The sequence below is a fragment of the Strongyloides ratti genome, scaffold srae_scaffold0000003 (genome assembly GCF_001040885.1).
Source record: "Strongyloides ratti genome assembly S_ratti_ED321, scaffold srae_scaffold0000003".
NCBI lineage: Eukaryota > Metazoa > Nematoda > Chromadorea > Rhabditida > Strongyloididae > Strongyloides > Strongyloides ratti.
Genome location: NW_020171521.1, coordinates 42,284 through 60,279, shown reverse-complemented (window position 1 = coordinate 60,279; position 17,996 = coordinate 42,284). Strand labels below are relative to the sequence as shown.

Sequence of the window (17,996 nt, the reverse complement as noted above, 5' to 3'; positions counted from 1 at the left end):
TTCTGACCATTTACAGAAAAAAGGCTTCAAAATCATGTTTCAAGACGCTTGTATAAAAGAATGAAATTTTTCTTTACGCTGCGCATTCTCAAGCTTCTTATTTTCCACCCTGAATCTTTTAAAAAATTTTTTTTCAGTAGTAGCATTGACAAGATTTACCTCAAAAATATTATCAAAAATTATTCTATTTTTGCTTCATTTGTCTTTTTTTTTACTTCAAAAAAGAAAATGTTGGAAAATCGACAGTTTGAAGACATTGCAAAAAATAAAAAAAAAAAAATAATTAACCTTTCTATTTAGGCATAATTTTTATGTCATTATGTAAAGGAGATTCATAGGAATCTAGTAAAATGTTTTAGAATTTTTTAAACATAGCTAGTTATTAATTAAAACTAGCTGCAAGCGTCGTGCATTAAAAAAACTGCATTTAAAATGGAACAACCTAATATATACTTATCTACACTACATTTTTTTTTAAAATAATTACCACCGGAAAATTAGATAAAAAATTGTTGTGTTTTTGTGAACGTAACCACCATCACTTACAGAAAATACATTAAATATTATTTATGTTTTATTTTTTTTCACAAATAATTCAAACAATTTTATTTAAATCTTTAAATAACGCTATCTATATTATTGTATTATTATGGCACTATTGATTTTAACTTATTAAAAGTAACAATAAATAATAATAGAAATTAAGTCATTATTGGTACCTATATTATTACCTTTAAAATTAAGATAATATTAATAATTGTTTAAATAATAAAATAATATGGAAAATTACAATATATAAAAGATAATAATAATTTTTAACACTTTATATTTACAATAAATTTATTACAATAAATTTAAGGTTAAACATATAAAGTATTTTATTATTATCTGTTTGATTACTTATAGAAATAAAAATACAAAGTATTTTAATGCTCTAATATAGCTTTCTATATTACTAAATAATAATTTTTTACTTATCTTTATATATTTTTTAAAAATATTTTTTAAATTTACTGCTTATTTTCAAAAGATTATTTAAATTTTTATTGTTATATGGATACTCCCATATAGCGTATAAAAACTCCAGTAGTATTTGTAATGATTAGTCTTGATCAATGTTGAAAAAAAAAACTCTACCTTTACAATATCTCTTTATTTATATTATATATCACGCATAATATTTTCAAAACATATGATTGAATGTTAAGAATCAAGCAACTAGTTGAAGTAACTAGAAATAACCACGATATTTTTCAAGAAACAACGAAAAATAAATTCTCCCTAGTTAATGACAATATATTAATATGTCAAAATGATATAATATTAATTAGTGAAAGCATTGAGAAAAAACATAAATCACTATTATACAAAGTTATTTAAGAAAATCATATCGTTTTTAGAATTAGATATCAATTTATTTAATGTTACACCATCTAAAAATTCAGTTGAAATTATAGTTAGATTGCAATGACGCACTGATAAAAATCAAATTTATCAAAGATTACAAAAATTTAGTTATCACAGAAAAGAAATTTAAAACAATGCGCTATTTTTTGACAAATTATATGAATTAGCTTCAGATAGAATTTGCAGAATAAAATTAGAAGACGAAAACTCAAAAAATTATTTAAAAATATTTCAAATATTTTATAACCAACTTTTGTTTAGCTATGCCAATCCAAATTAACCATATATTTTAACATTCGATGCGTCAAACACAGCAATATTGCAACTTTATTTCAAATAGATGAAGATAAGCATAAAAAACCCATATCATTTTATTTCTGCAAATTAACACATGTTAAAAGACCAGATCAGCAATATACAATGAACTATACGCAATAAAAAAAAAACTTTACAACATAACAAATATTTACTGACAGGAGACACAATTCGAATGAAGTCAGATATCCGACCACTTGATAAATTAATTAAATCAACATAGAAAAAATAAATTTTACGATTTGATTGAAACAATTAATTCTTACAGTTTTTTCAATTGAATATATCTAAGGTAATAAAAATCGTTCTGCTGATTATTTATTTTGGTTACCACACGAAGAATCATTAATGAGTGTTTAAAAGATAAATAAAACAGTAGAAAAGAAACGCGGAAGATTCAAAAAAGACCCAACTATTTCATTAGTCGAACTATATAAGAAACGACATGATCAAGCTAGAAAATTTAATAATAGTATTCAGAATGGCAATGTAGAGAATCAACAATACATTTTTAAGTCCGAAGATCGATTATTTTATAACATAATTAATCAGTAAAATTGAAGCGAAAACAGGAAAATGTTATGGGTATTATTAAAGCACTTGAATCCAAAAAAATATGATGGTAAACCAATAAAAGTTATAGAGGGAATAATATAAATACTATTTTCTTTTCATTAAGAAAAAAAGAATTGATCTTTTTTAAAGTTATTGTTGTACTAAATTTATAAAAATTAAAAAAAATAACTATTTAAAAAGTTTTAAACAATTTAATTTATCATATAGTAAATATAACATTTGATAGTTAATATAAAGAGTTTTAGAAAAAAATGTTTTCTAATATTTAAATTAAAAAAAATTTTTTTTACATAAATAACCAAAATAATCATATACATAAATAAAAAAACAAATTTTAAAATAAAATTAAGAAAATTGATAGTAAATTTTCATTAAAATTTTATAAAAAAAATAAATTTTAAAATAATTTACTTTTTTTATTTATTTATTTAATATGTTAGTTAAAAAATTATATTATGTCATTATTTTATTATAAAAAAAATTGTAGATATATTTAGTATTTAAACTTACAAAAAATTTTTAATACGTCAATGATTCTAAAGTTAAGCCGAGAGAATAAATAAATTTTATAACTCCAGAAGATCCAAATTAGTAGACAGGTTTATCAATTTATATCACAATTACTTAAAACATTATGAATTAGAAAAATCATTAAAAGTACTACGTAAAGAAGCTTGACTTAAAAAATGGGATTATTTTTTAATAGAATATTTAAAGCATATGAAGCATATACATTAGTTAACAATTCGATGCATAGAAATTGTAAAATCTTACCTATAAAATATAATTTACTTTTTGAAAATTTAGCTATAAACATAGTCGAGCCTTTCCAACCTTTATCAATTATGAAACACAAGTTCATAATATTCTTTTCTTAACTCAATGACAAGATATAACATTGCTTAACGAATAGTCAAATATAATTATAAAAATATTGTAGAAACATTCAAAGATTTAATATTCACAGATAGTTTGTCGATATCTGTGAAAACAGGTAATGCAACAAATTTTAAATTACAGATGTGAAAACAAGCATTAGAAGCTACAAAAATAAAACTAATACATTCAGCAGAATATCACTCAAGAGGAAATTCTATTGCTGAAAGAGCAGTAAGAAATCTACAGTTAGGATTAAAAAAGTTAGTGAATAATAACGTACAAAATTAGTATCAATATGTAAAACGGTTGTGCTACTATTACAACGTTAATATTTGCAATTTAACAGAAAAGTTTTCGTATTTTTTAAGCAAACCAAACTTATATATTCACAAATTACTAAAAAACAAAAAAGAATACCGAATAAACAAAAAACTTTTATCAGCTAAATTTAAAAGAAGATGAAAAATAAGCTTATGAAGCAATTAATACTATAATTAAAAATTGTGCAAATAAAAGAATCTTTTTATTATCAAATAAATACATACTAAATAAAGATTCATTAAAAGTAAATGATATTGTATATGCAAAAATTCCTGATTACTCTAAAAGAAAAAGTTAGCAAAAAATTAGTCAGGAACTTTTCAAATAATAAAAGCCAATAATAGAATTGTATACTAAAAAGATACTAAAGAAAGTGGTAAGATACTTTATATGAATCATTTTAAGAAGTTTCATTCTATCAAGAAAGAGTAAGAAATTATGATTAAATATGTAAAGAGATTAAAATGAATTTATTAATAGTATATATATAAAATAGACTTGTAGATTAAAAGTCATTTCATATTTTAAACAATTCAATATAGATTTAGTTTTTTTTTTTTATAAATTATTAATAAATTTTTCTTAAATTTAAACATTCATAAGAGTAATTTAGTATTCTATCTTGACTTCAATTTAAAATAAGTTCACGATTGAATCACTATTTATTTTAACTGTAACTTGTTATTGTTTTCATAAAAGTATTCTCCAATAAAATTTTGACTCTAGAAGTATATTTTATCACAAGAGATAAATCGAGTAATATTTTTTGTCATTAGTATAACATATACCTTATAAAATTTTACTATATTTAAAAAAACAAAATGTAATGTATATTTTTTTTATTTTAAAACTATTTTATAAAATTTATTCTACACTTAAAATTTTTTAATTTAATTGAATATGATATTTTTCAAGTGTATTCTAAAAGCAGCTATTTTTTTGAAAAATAATAATTTTTTTAACAGAATTTGTTTTAAAAAATTTTCCGTATATTTTATCAATTTTGAATGTTTTTATAAGAGATGTTCTTAGAATTTTTGAAATAAAAATCATTGATGTTGAATTTATTATTAACCATATAGTATTAAGAAAAGGGCTTATACCACTTACAATATGAAATAGACTTTCGTCATATCCATTAATTTTTACAGGCATATAATAAAGTTGGTCTTCTATGAGACGGATAATTTTAAGACATATAAGAACAATAACATAACGTGTCAAACGGTATTCTTTTTTTTGTTTTGTTAAATCATTTTGATGATAAAAACTTTTTGTATGATTTATTTTTCTAATTTTATATAAAACGGCAATTGTTGATATAATTGAAATAATTATTAAAGAATGAATTAATCCTACCATACTATAATAATGTTCACTTTTAGACATGTCTAAAAAATATTTACATTGATATTTTCCAATTTTACCACCATCAAAATATCTTGGATCATCATTGGAATAATCATATGGAAATGTACAATATATTTTTTTTAAAAGTGTTATACCAAATGAGTAAACTACAACCAATGATTGATAAAAAATATAATTCGTTTCAATAATCTAAGAAAATATTATATAAAAAATAAAATATAATCTTACTTTATTTATATTATTAGGAAAGAATACAGAAATAAATCGAATAGTAGAAATAAAAAGAATGTTTACATTTTGTGTATAATAAGTCCAATGCATAATAATAATAATTAATATCCATAATATTAAATGTATTGTAGATTGATTATTTTTTAAATATTCAACAATAATTGTTCCTTGCGTACAAACAGTATAAAGATTGAAAAAAAAATTACTAAGAATATCTATAAAATATCCAAAAACAACAGCTTTGAAATAGGATGATTTCAATTCATCAGAAGTTTTCCAGCTTTTTATTATTGTTAGTATAATTGAAATGTGTAAAATATATGATATTATATTTAAAGTACAAAGAAATATTATTTTATAAAGTGATAATTGTGGATAGATAAAAGGTAAAAAATATCCTATTTTAGTAATAAAAAGTTTTTGAACATTTTCATCCATCTTTTTTAAATATATATATATATATATATATATATTTAGATATTAAATATATTTATATTATAAAAATATTAATTAATCCTTAAATTTTAAAATAAATTTAAAATATATTTTTTATATTATTATTTATGTAATGAATATTATAACATTTTGATATAATAAATAAAATAATATTTCATATTAAATAAATCTTAATAAATGATAATATTTTATTATTTATTATACAATAAATGTAAATTATTCTTTCGTGTAAAATTTTATATAGTCAATAAACTGATGTTGTATATTATATAAAAATATTTTAATTTTATAATTTTTCTTGAATATTGTTTAATTATGATAATTATTTTTTTAAATATAAGTTTTTTGAAAAAAAAAGTTATTTTCTTTTTTTTAATTTTATTCTTACGGGATTTATACTTACTGAAGCAGAAATTGTTTTAAAAGAATTTTTTTTAAACAATTTTTCATATAGTATATTTAAATTGAATGTTTTTAACATTCTTTTTCTTAATACTTTTGAAATGATGATAATTGATGCTGAATTAATGAATACCCATATAACATTAGTATATGGACCTATTCCATAAACAATATAAGTTAAACTTTCGTCATATCCATTAATAAGTACTGGAAAGTAATACATTTGATCTTGAATTAAACGAAAAATTTGAATAAATGTTAAAACAATTATGTACACTGTCATACGAATTTCTCTTTTTTCTTTATTTAGGTTATCTGAATGAACAGTTGATTTAATGATTCTGACTTTTTTAATTTTGTATAAAACAGAAATTGTTAATATAATGGATATAATAATTAATGAGTGAACAAAAATAATCATAATATAGTAATAATTATTTACAGATAAATTAAAAATATTACTACAAGTAAATCCTCCTAATATTTCTCCTCTAGTATATTCTACACTATTATCCCAATATTTATAAGGAAAAATACAATAAATTCTTTTAAAACTTGTAAGTCCTATAGAATAAAATACAACAATTGTTTGAAAATAAATATATTTTTTTTCAATCAACTAAAAAGTATAATTATAAAATATATAGTAAAAATTACCATATTTCCGTTTAATGGAAAATAAACTGCTACAAACCGAATAATAGAAATAAAAAAGAAATTCACAATTTGTATATAATAAGTTATATTTGAAATAAATTTTGCTACATCAAAAATTATTAAATGTATTTCAGTATAATTATGTTCTAAATAATCGACAATTGGTTTTATTTGATTTGAAAACATAGTTAGATTACAACAAAAATTATTTATAATATCAGTAAATGATCCAAAAACAACAGCTTTAAAGTAAGCCGATTTTAGAACATCTGTAACTTTCCAACTTTTAATAATAGTTATAGCAGCACATATATGTAATATATATGATATTGAAGCTGAAATTAAAATAATAGCAATTTCATAACTTTCAATTTGTGGATAAATAAATGGTAAATATTTACCAATTTTTGTAATAAACAACTCTGAATAATTGTTATTCATTTAAAAAAATTAGTATAAAATAGTAAAATTATTTTGGAAAGAAAATTAAATGTTGCTAAATTTTTTTAGTCATAAATATATTAAAACAACTACTTTATTTATATGTATCATAAACATCCTATTAAAATTATTAAATAATAAATCAAAAAAAATGTGCCTATAATAATTTTAATTTTATTATATATATATATGACATATTTTTAAAAATATGTACTATGATATTCACTAAAACATTAATGTTTATATGAAAATAAAAAATAAATAAGACAATTTGTATTTCAAAATAATGTTTTTTTTTCTAAGATTATATATTATATACATTTTATTTTAAAGATAAATTTTATAAATATATTTAAATTAATATTAAACGAAATAAAATAATTTTTAACTATCATTTTTTAGATAATATTTTATGACAATATTAATTAATAAAAATACAAATGATGTATCTTCATTTAAAATATGTTTAAGATACAATGTTAGGATCTCTTTTAAAGTCACTGACGTACTGAAATAATAAAATACAAAATAAAAAAAGTTTTTAATAATTTTTTTAAATAAATAATAAATTGAGCATACAAAAGTTTATAAAAAGTAAAAAAAAGTTTCAGAAAACATTTTTTGTTATATTCAAATTTTAAATAAACAAATTTTAAAGAAAAATTAAGTAAATTGATATTTGATTTTTTTTTTTTAAAATTTATATAAACTTAACTATGCCAACTTTACCAAAAATGAATTCCCTTTTTGAAACTTTCAATAACGAGGAAGTTGCCTTGAAATTTCTTCAAGACGCAGAAATCTTTCAAAAAAACTTGGATTGTCCAACTTGTGGAAGCAAAACTAGTTTTCAAAAAAGCACTTTTATATTAAGATACCTTACAAATCAGTGTCGAAAAGCAATTTCTGTCAAAAAAGGCACTTTTTTTGCCGGAAAGTGTTTGCCAATGAAAAATACTTTTCATTGGGTTTATTTATGGCTATCAAAAACGCTGATGTCTAGTGCAATTATTCATGTTAGCTGCAGTAGTGCAACGGCAACCACCTATTATGGCTATTTTCGTCAGCTTGTTGCTAATTCAATCGACGAAAATCAGTCTATAATAGGTAGAGAAGGAATCGTCGTGAAAATTGACAAAACAAAAATGGGCAAAAAAAAGTATAATAAAGGCCACCGTGTTGATAGAGTTTGGGTTGTCAGAAGCGTCGAAAAAACAAAGAAAAGACTTGTTTTTGCTGTTACCGTTGAAAAATAGGACAATAAAATACTTCTAGACGTTATTAAGAAGCATGTAGCACTTGGCTCAATTGTACACACCGACCTCTGAAAGGGATACAATAGAATTGAAAAGGAACTTGGATTTCAGCAGAATACTGTGAATCACAGTAAAAATTTTAAGGATCCTACAACTGGAGTATACACAAACTCAATTGAAGGTACTTGGAATGAACACAAGCTTCTGATTCTGCCCAGAGGTCGGACAAAGCGGAATATGGAAGAATAGCTTTGAAGTTTGCCTGGCACCGGGTAAATAGTAAAAATCTATAGGCAACCTTTCTTTCTGCTTTAAAAGAAGCAAATTTTAAATAAAAATAATTTGTTTAATTTTTTTTAAAAAATAAAATTTTTCTCTTTTTACCTTTTTTTTTTAATTTTTTTGTTGTATTGATATAAGATTTTTTGTTCAATGGTCATTTTATCTTTAATTAAAATTTTACATTTTAATAATATTCAAATTTTTAGAAAAAAATTTTAGTACGTCAGTGGCTCTAAAATTAAGCCTTATTATCTAAAATATTATTAATTTGTGTTACAAATAATTAAAAATTTATAAAAGTTTTATTATTAATGTAAATTCTTTTAAAAATGTCTAAATTTTATTATTGAATTTTTTTCAAATATAAAAAGATTTTACTTATGTAATACAAATTAATATAATTTAGATAGCTATATTTAACAGTTACTTAAGTAATTTAAAAGTAATTTGTTTAAAAAATATAAGTTTTGCAAATTATTAGTATTAAAGTAAAGGATACATTTTTATAATTAAATTTGAATCACTTTTACTTTAAAATAATAAACTCATATCAAAACTTTATGCTAATAATATTCTATTTTGAGTTTATAATATAATAATATAAAATATTCAAAACAGTTTTTATATATATTATAACTAAAAATATAAAAAAAAATATTTTTTTATACATTATTTTTTAAAAATATATTTTATGTAAGATATACAAATTATATATTTTCAATTTAAACTATATATGATTAAATTAAATATAAATGATCTATTTATCTAGCATAATAGTATAATTTTTTATAAAAATAATTCAACTTTATAAAATTTTAAAAATTTTTAATTACAAAAATGGGAATTAAATATATTTTTAAAATATTATTGAAAGATAAAGTATATATTATTTAAAGACATTGATTAGTGCATTGAATATTATTTTTAATAAAGTTTAGCAAATCAGAAATTGGACATTTTGTAAAATCCCATTGATAGATATTGTCACTTGGTAAATTAAATATTTGTAAGTCATTAGGATGTATATCAGTACCAACAAGAATAAAGTTAAGAGATGATCCTGTGTTTCTCAAATTATTAACACTTTTAACAGACATAGAAATTTCATTAGGATCATTTGTCGAAATAAAAACAAAAATACTTGATGGTCTATTAAGTACTAATGGGAAAAATGAATTTAATAATGAACTTAATTTTGATCCTATATTTTGTTTCATTAAATATATATCTTGTTGAAAATCACCTACACTTCTTATTACATCAAAACCAAATGTTGTATTTGGAAATTCATTCCATGGAATTAATGCTATATCTCTAAAATTTGGAATTATACTTGAAACATTATTAGCTATAACATTCATCTGATAATTAAATTCTTCTACATCTAAAATATCATTTGAGGCATCTGGTGATATTATCATGCTACACATTTTTTGAGGCGGTATAGTACCACATACTGTTGAACAAGCAGTCGTTTGATTAAAATAATTTACCAAACCACCTGTATCACATAAAGCTAAATCATAACTATAATAAGTTGTTGCATTTAATGGTATAACATCAGATAATTTAACACCTGTTCCAAGTAAAATAATGTTAACTGTACCAGAATTATTAATTAAATCTTGAACTAATTGTTGATTTGTTTTTAAATCACCAATAGGTGGTGTTGATATCATAATATATGAATTTAAATAAGATTTATTTAATGTTGTTAATGTTTTTAATTGTTGTAAAGCTGCAGTCAAATTTGATCCAGGTGATTGGTATGTTGAATTAACAGTATATATAAAATCATTATAATCAATTATTTTCCCAAAATCTCTTAATACAGTTGATGTTTGATCATACTCTAATAAGGCAATATTGTTAAAATTTTTAAAACTACTTGATACATTATACATAATGGCTTCTTTTTCTTTAATAAAATAATTTGGTGATAAAGTAGTACTTGTATCTAAAACAATAGCTACATTACAAACAGATTTTCTACATTGGCATTGTGGTGTTGTCGTTGATATTGGTAGAGTAGAAGTAGGTGTTGTAGTCACAGGTATCAATTTTGTTGTAGTTGAAGTAGATAAATATGGTGTAGTTGTTGATATTGAAGGTGCATTACATTTTTGTGTACAATTATTTGAGTAACGATTAATAAATAATCCAAGTGTATATGCATCACAATTTCTAACAGTAATTGTAAGATTATCAGTTGGATTTAAATCAACAATATCTTTTGGTTGTAAATCAGTTTCAACAATAACAACATATAATCCACCTTTAGATTTTAATTTTTGTGCAATTTCACTTGATAATTTAAATTCATTTGTATCATTTTTAGTAAGGAAAACAAATGTTGCTAAATTAGTATTTTTATCAGGTTCAATTTCATTATAAATATCATTTAATGCAAGATGTAAATTATAACCAGGAGCTTGTGTCATTGAAGATACTGCATTAGAGAAATCACTAATATTTTGTAAACTACCATATGAAGCAAGAGAATATGATATAGAATTAAATGAATGAATAGAAACTTTAGAAAATTGTGTTAAATAATTTGGAATAACAGTTTCAAGTACATGTTTATAATCATCAAAAAATGATGAAATCATATAATTAGATGAATCAAATGCAAAAGCTACATTACATTGAGTAGTATTAGTAACACATGGTGGTAATGTTGTAGTAGTTGTAGGTGGTAATGTCGTAACAATTGTAGATGGTACTGTTATAGTTGTTGTGGGTGGTAGTGTTGTAGTAGTTGTAGGTGGAAGTGTTGTAGGTGATGAACATGGAACCGTACATACCATCTCTTGTTTAATAAAGTTGATTATAACTTGTGGATCACATTCAGCTACATCAAATGTTATATTAGTTGACGGATTTAATACTGCAATATCGGTATCATATAATGCTGTACCAGAAATAATAATATTTAAAGATCCTTTTTTTCTCAATTGACTTGCAACATCTTTGGATAAATTAAATTGATTTGTATCATTTTTTGAAATAAAAACATATGTTGATAACCCAACATTCTTGTCTTGTAATGGTAAATTATTAATTTTATTTAGTGCTTCATACAAATTAAATCCTGATTTTTGGTAGGCATTTTGTACATCTTTAGAAAACATAGATGAATTTCCAATTGAATTAAAATTTGCAAGCAAGTATGCATCAGAATTATATGATTCAATTGCAATTTTAGAATAATCATTAAAAATAAAAGCAACATTGTTTGCTAAAGTATTGATTTCGTTTTCAAAGAAATCAAAACTTAATACATCACTTGAAGCATCAATAATAATAGCTATATTACATTGTTTTAATCCAGGAGTACAAACAGAAGTTGGTGTTGGTGTTGTCGTTGATATTGGTAGAGTAGGAGTAGGTGTTGTAGTTGAAGTAGATAAATATGGTGTAGTTGTTGATATTAAAGGTGTGGTACATTTTTGTGTACAATTATTTGAGTAACGATTAATAAATAATCCAAGTGTATATGCATCACAATTTCTAACAGTAATTGTAAGATTATCAGTTGGATTTAAATCAACAATATCTTTTGGTTGTAAATCAGTTTCAACAATAACAACATATAATCCACCTTTAGATTTTAATTTTTGTGCAATTTCACTTGATAATTTAAATTCATTTGTATCATTTTTAGTAAGGAAAACAAATGTTGCTAAATTAGTATTTTTATCAGGTTCAATTTCATTATAAATATCATTTAATGCAAGATGTAAATTATAACCAGGAGCTTGTGTCATTGAAGATACTGCATTAGAAAAATCACTAATATTTTGTAAACTACCATATGAAGCAAGAGAATATGATATAGAATTAAATGAATGAATAGAAACTTTAGAAAATTGTGTTAAATAATTTGGAATAACAGTTTCAAGTACATGTTTATAATCATCAAAAAATGATGAAATCATATAATTAGATGAATCAAATGCAAAAGCTACATTACATTGAGTAGTATTAGTAACACATGGTGGTAATGTTGTAGTAGTTGTAGGTGGTAATGTCGTAACAATTGTAGATGGTACTGTTATAGTTGTTGTAGATGGTGAGCATGTATTATAACAATCAATGTAATTGTTAAATAAGTTTGTTAATATATGTCCATTACATTTAGCTAGTTGAAATATGGTATAATTAGTATATGATAACATTGAAATATCATTTTCATTAACATCAGTACCAAGAAGAATGATTATTAATGAACCTTTTGCGGTTAAATCTTTTGTAAGTTGAACAGATTTTTGAAATTCAGCTTGATTGTTTTCTGATATAAAAACAAATGTTGATAATTTTAAACCATTTGTTATTTGTGAATTATTAATATTTTTTAATGATTCTGATAAATTAAATCCAGGGTTTTGTTTTATACTATATAGAAAATTGTTAAATTGATTTAAATTATTAATATCTCCAAAATTATATATTGGATTAACAATACTATTGTACCCTTGAAGTGCAACCTTATTAAAATCTGAAAATACTGATGAAACGTTTTCTGAAATAACATCTAGTTCAATATCAAATAAGAAAGATTCTAGAATGTCTGATGATGCATCAACTGAAATAGCTACATTACATTGTGTTTTTTGTGATACACATGATCCTGTTGTTGTAATAACATTTTTTTTCGTGGTTGTAACCGGATTAGTAGTAATTATTTTTGTAGTTGAAGTAACAGTTGGACATGAAATATAACAATTCATTTGTGATGAAAAGAAATTTACAATAGCACTATTATCACAACTACTTAAATCGTATATGATATATTTTGTTGGATTTAATATTTCAATATCATTTGGATTTAGAGCATCTCCAACAATAATAATGTTTAATGATCCTTTTGCTTTTATTTCTGCTGCAATAGGTGCAGATTTTATAAAATCATTTGTATCATTTTTAGAAATAAAAATATAAGTTGAAACATCAACTGCTTTTGTAGGAATCATATTATTAATAGCAACTAAAGATTCATAAAAATTAGAACCTTGCCCTTGTACAATAGAATTTACTTTGTTTCTAAAATCATTAACATTTGTAATACTATTAAATGTTGCAATAGTTTGAATTTGTGAATTATATGCTTGAATAGCAATTTTGTTAAAATTTGTAAAAACGCTAGAAATATTGCTAGCAATTAAATCTTTAACTTCATAAAAAAAGAAATCACTTAAGACGTCTGATGATGAATCAATAGAAATAATTACATTACATTGAGTTTCTTGTGAAATACATTTAGTTGTTGGTGGTTTTGGAGTTGTTATACATGAATTACTACCACATGTTAATGATTTATAATAAAATATTTCAATTTCATTACTGCAGGCATTTCCAAAAGTTAATGCAAAAATATTAGAAGGATTTAATTGTTCTATTTGTTTTTTTGTAACAGCTGTTCCAAGAATAATAAAGTTAAGAGATCCTTTTTTTCTTAATGATTCTGCGTAAGGAATTGCATTTTGAAATTCTTGTGCATCATATTTGGTAACAAAAACAAATGATGAAAGTTTTCCATTATCTGGAGGGTTTAGTGAATCTAATTTAGCTAATGCTAAACTTAAACGTGAACCAGATCCTTGAGAAAGACTTAACAAATAATTATCTAAATCTTGTTTTGTATTAAAACTACCAAAATTTTGAAAATTTGTAACATCTTGATTGTATGAAATTGTAGCTACACGATCATAATCAGCAATAATTGGAACAATGTTTAAAAGTGTTATATTAATTTCAGAATTAAATAAATCAGAATCAAGAACATCAGATGATGAGTCAAATGCAAAAGCAATATCACAAAAAGCACCACAAAATGAATCTTGATTATCAGGTTTACCATTGGTTAGTGAAAAACTTGGACAAATATTATTTATAATCCATTCAGAAGTATAAGAAATTTCATTTTTATTTTCTTCATTAAATATATAAACCATATCTGATTTTCCAACTAAAAATTCAGCATCTTTTGAATATTTTTGATCAAATACTACAGCAGCTATTTGAATATTAGGATATGATGACATTATATTATTTAACATATTTTTTGTTGGATTTTTTTCACTAACAAAAGAATTTAAAAAAAGAACAATAATAGGATTTTTTGTATAAATATTAATATTAGAAAAGTCAACGTTTATCAATACTTCAGCTACTAACTTATAAAATGAAACATTTTCATTGGTTGATGTTTTATTTGAGATATCATTAAACTGTTTTTCTAACAATCTGTAGTCAAAAGGTTTTACAGTATCAAAAGTATTAGTTATTTCCTCATCAATTTGAGAAGATGCTGCAACAAAAGTATTAATTGTTGGTTTAAAATTTGAATTGAAAAAATCCTTAATTATATTAACTTGTTTTTCCATAACAACATTTCCGTTTATAGATTTATCAACAAAAAACATTCCATAAAAATCACTACAATCATTATTAATATCATTACTAATTGATTTTAATGATTCTTTTTGCAATGATTTTTCTAAAAGACAAGACAACAAAATAAAAAATAAAAACCTAGAAATATTTTTCATTGTTGAAAAAGTAGTTAATATGGACTACCGTAAAGAGTAAAAAATATCAACTTTTATAACGTAAAACAACTAAAAATTAAAAAAAAAACTTTATTATTTAACTACATTTTCTTATCATCAATTTCGTTATTTCTTTTTCAAGATAATATAAGCACATCAAAATTTCTTGCAATAAGAAACTATTTATGATAAGATAACATTTTTACTTATTTAAAAATGAGCAATTAATAGTTTAATAATTTCTTAATAATGCATTTTGTTAAGAATTCCGGTTTATTATATATTTTATAAAGCTTTATTTTATTATAATTTTTTTTATTCATTGATTATAAAATAAGTTTAATTATAAATAAAATAAATAGTTTTAAATTACATTAAAAAATATATAAATTATCAACAATTTTAATAACTAATCATATGATAAGAATAATAGTAATAAAGATGATGAATTTTATTTTTAAAAAGTAACATATGAAATACTTATCATTTTTTTACTACACTTTGCTTTAAATTTTACAATCATTCTGTCGTTATTTTTTTATGAATAATAATATAGCGTCATTTATTTTAAATTTCTTACCACGTAACACTAAATAAAACTTTTATATAAAAAAGATAAGAAAATATTAGTTTACAATGAAAGAAAATTTTCTGACACTAAAAACTTTTTGAAACTTTATCATTATTGTTAATATTCTTGTTTCTTTAATAAATGATTAAATTTAATCTATTCTTTAAAAAAGAAAAATTAAGTATACGTTCCTTTATTAAATAAAATATTTTATCTATTAAACATAAAGAGATTTTTTAAAAAATTTATTTCTTTATATGACTATAATCGTTACTAATTTTTACAAATTTTTATTATTTTCCGATAAGATTAAAATTATTCAAATTTATCAAAATAAAATTTCCAACATTTAATTATTAAATTTTTAATACAACAAATTTTCCAATAAAAAAATATATTTTTAAATACAAATTTTTTTACTAAAAACAATTAAATTAAAAAAAAAATTATTTTTGATTATTGTAAATTTTGTAAATACATTTTAATAGATTTTATGAAAAATTGGTGTTTTATTAGCATTTAACATTATATTAATCTAAATATAATTAAAAAAAAATAAATTATCAACTACATTTGTATTTAAAAATAAAATATAGATGATTAATTACTTTTACTAAGCAACATCATATACTTTATTAAAACTTTTATTTAACATTTTAAATTTATAATATTACAATATTCAATAAATTATTAATTAATTATTGCTAAATGTAAAATTATTAATACTTTTTTTTACAATAAGCACAATTTCATCTAATATCATTTAATTTCAAAAAATACATAGTTTCAATATAATAATAAAATTTTTTAAAATATATAAGTTTTTTTTATTGTTCTAAGATTGTAATAAAAATAACTAATATAATCCAATAAAATTACATCTATTATGAATCTGCTTTTTTATATATTTTAAAGTAATTAAATTATAAAATATATTTATTAACATAATCTTACATAATATTAAAGTTAAACATAATAAATAACTTTAATTTTCAGTAAAAATAATATGTTTTATGATAAGTTGACTTTATCGTTGTACATTGATAAATAAAAATTATAATGTTTAAATTATAAAATATAAATTTTATTTCATTAACATTTGTTTTTTACAATATTTTAAAATTATTAAATCAACTATACCAAAATTATATTAAACTGTATTATTTATATTATAACAATATAGTTAAATACACCTTTATTTTTATTAGAAAAAAACAATTATAAAAATTGAAGTTCTTTGAATGTTTTACAAAAATAATCAAAATTTTTACAAAACAGCTACCGTATTTTATTTAAGTTTTAAGTTTTTTGGATTTTTCTTTGTAGCAAAAAAGACATTATTGACTTGTTAATAATGCAGTGATATATTTACTTTAAAACAAATATATCTAAAAAGCATTCAATAAATTAATATGTAAAACAAAAAGACTAAAAAATAGAAAAAAAAAATTTTTTTTATTTATATATTTAAAAAAATAAGATAGTCTGGTTAAATGTTAGATAAGAATATCAATTAAATTGTTTGCTAGAATTTTTTGTTTTATGTATTTTTTTAACAAAATGGTATATGCATTATATTCTTGTATTTTTACAATTAAAAAATATATTTTTTAAATTTGTTTCATTTTAATGGTAATAATATATTAAAATTTCAAAATTACCTATTTTCATTAATATGAATTTTTTTTAAGCATGTAAACTTTTTTATTTAAAATGACAAAGTTATAAAAACTGTTTTTGAAAATTTTTTTGCTTATAAAAATTTTATTTTTTTTTTCTGATAGAATATTTTAAATTGCATTACATTAAAAACAATATATTTTATATAAAGTTTTTTATAATTTATAAAAATTTATTTACTTATCAATTAGTTATAAGCATTGAAAGTTTTTATTAAAAAACAACATAAAAAAATGTTTTAATAATTTAAAAAGTAACATTTTTTATATAATAAAAAATAGTTATTAAAAGCATATATTGTATAGTATACTTCAAATTTCATAAAAATGTATATATATATATTGTTAAGATTAAAAAGGCATATCTGTTTTGATATGACGACAATATTTTAATTATTTGAAAATCTTACATGAATATATACATGTAAATTAAGATACAAAAAAATTATAAAGCAAATAGAAACTCATATATGTTAAAATTAATTAATTTTAATTAAAATAAAAAAATTAAAAAAAAGACAATATTAAAAAAAATAATTAAGAGAAACAAAAATGAAAAATTAGAGGATAAATAATTTTTAGAAGAAAAAATTTTTAT

The 17,996-nt window shown here is 20.9% G+C and overlaps 3 protein-coding genes across 3 annotated transcripts; 1 reads left to right on the top strand and 2 right to left on the bottom strand.

Annotated features, from left to right (window-relative positions):
- Nucleotides 1-4,383: 4,383 nt before the first annotated feature.
- Nucleotides 4,384-7,056, bottom strand: SRAE_0000045400 (GPCR, rhodopsin-like, 7TM domain and 7TM GPCR,serpentine receptor class v (Srv) family-containing protein; the record flags this gene model as incomplete). Its single annotated transcript, XM_024646346.1, has 5 exons — nt 4,384-4,419; nt 4,609-5,058; nt 5,098-5,315; nt 6,244-6,577; nt 6,616-7,056. 5 exons carry the CDS (start codon nt 7,054-7,056, stop codon nt 4,384-4,386), a joined length of 1,479 nt encoding a protein of 492 aa, XP_024500537.1.
- Nucleotides 7,057-7,772: 716 nt separating this feature from the next.
- Nucleotides 7,773-8,312, top strand: SRAE_0000045300 (Hypothetical protein; the record flags this gene model as incomplete). The annotated part of the gene is made up of 1 exon (XM_024646345.1): nt 7,773-8,312. One exon carries the CDS (start codon nt 7,773-7,775, stop codon nt 8,310-8,312), a length of 540 nt encoding a protein of 179 aa, XP_024500536.1.
- A 1,172-nt stretch (nt 8,313-9,484) lies between these two features.
- Nucleotides 9,485-15,022, bottom strand: SRAE_0000045200 (von Willebrand factor, type A domain-containing protein; the record flags this gene model as incomplete). Its single annotated transcript, XM_024646344.1, has 1 exon — nt 9,485-15,022. The coding sequence occupies one exon, from the start codon at nt 15,020-15,022 to the stop codon at nt 9,485-9,487; it is 5,538 nt and encodes a 1,845-aa protein (XP_024500535.1).
- Between the last annotated feature and the right edge of the window lie 2,974 nt (nt 15,023-17,996).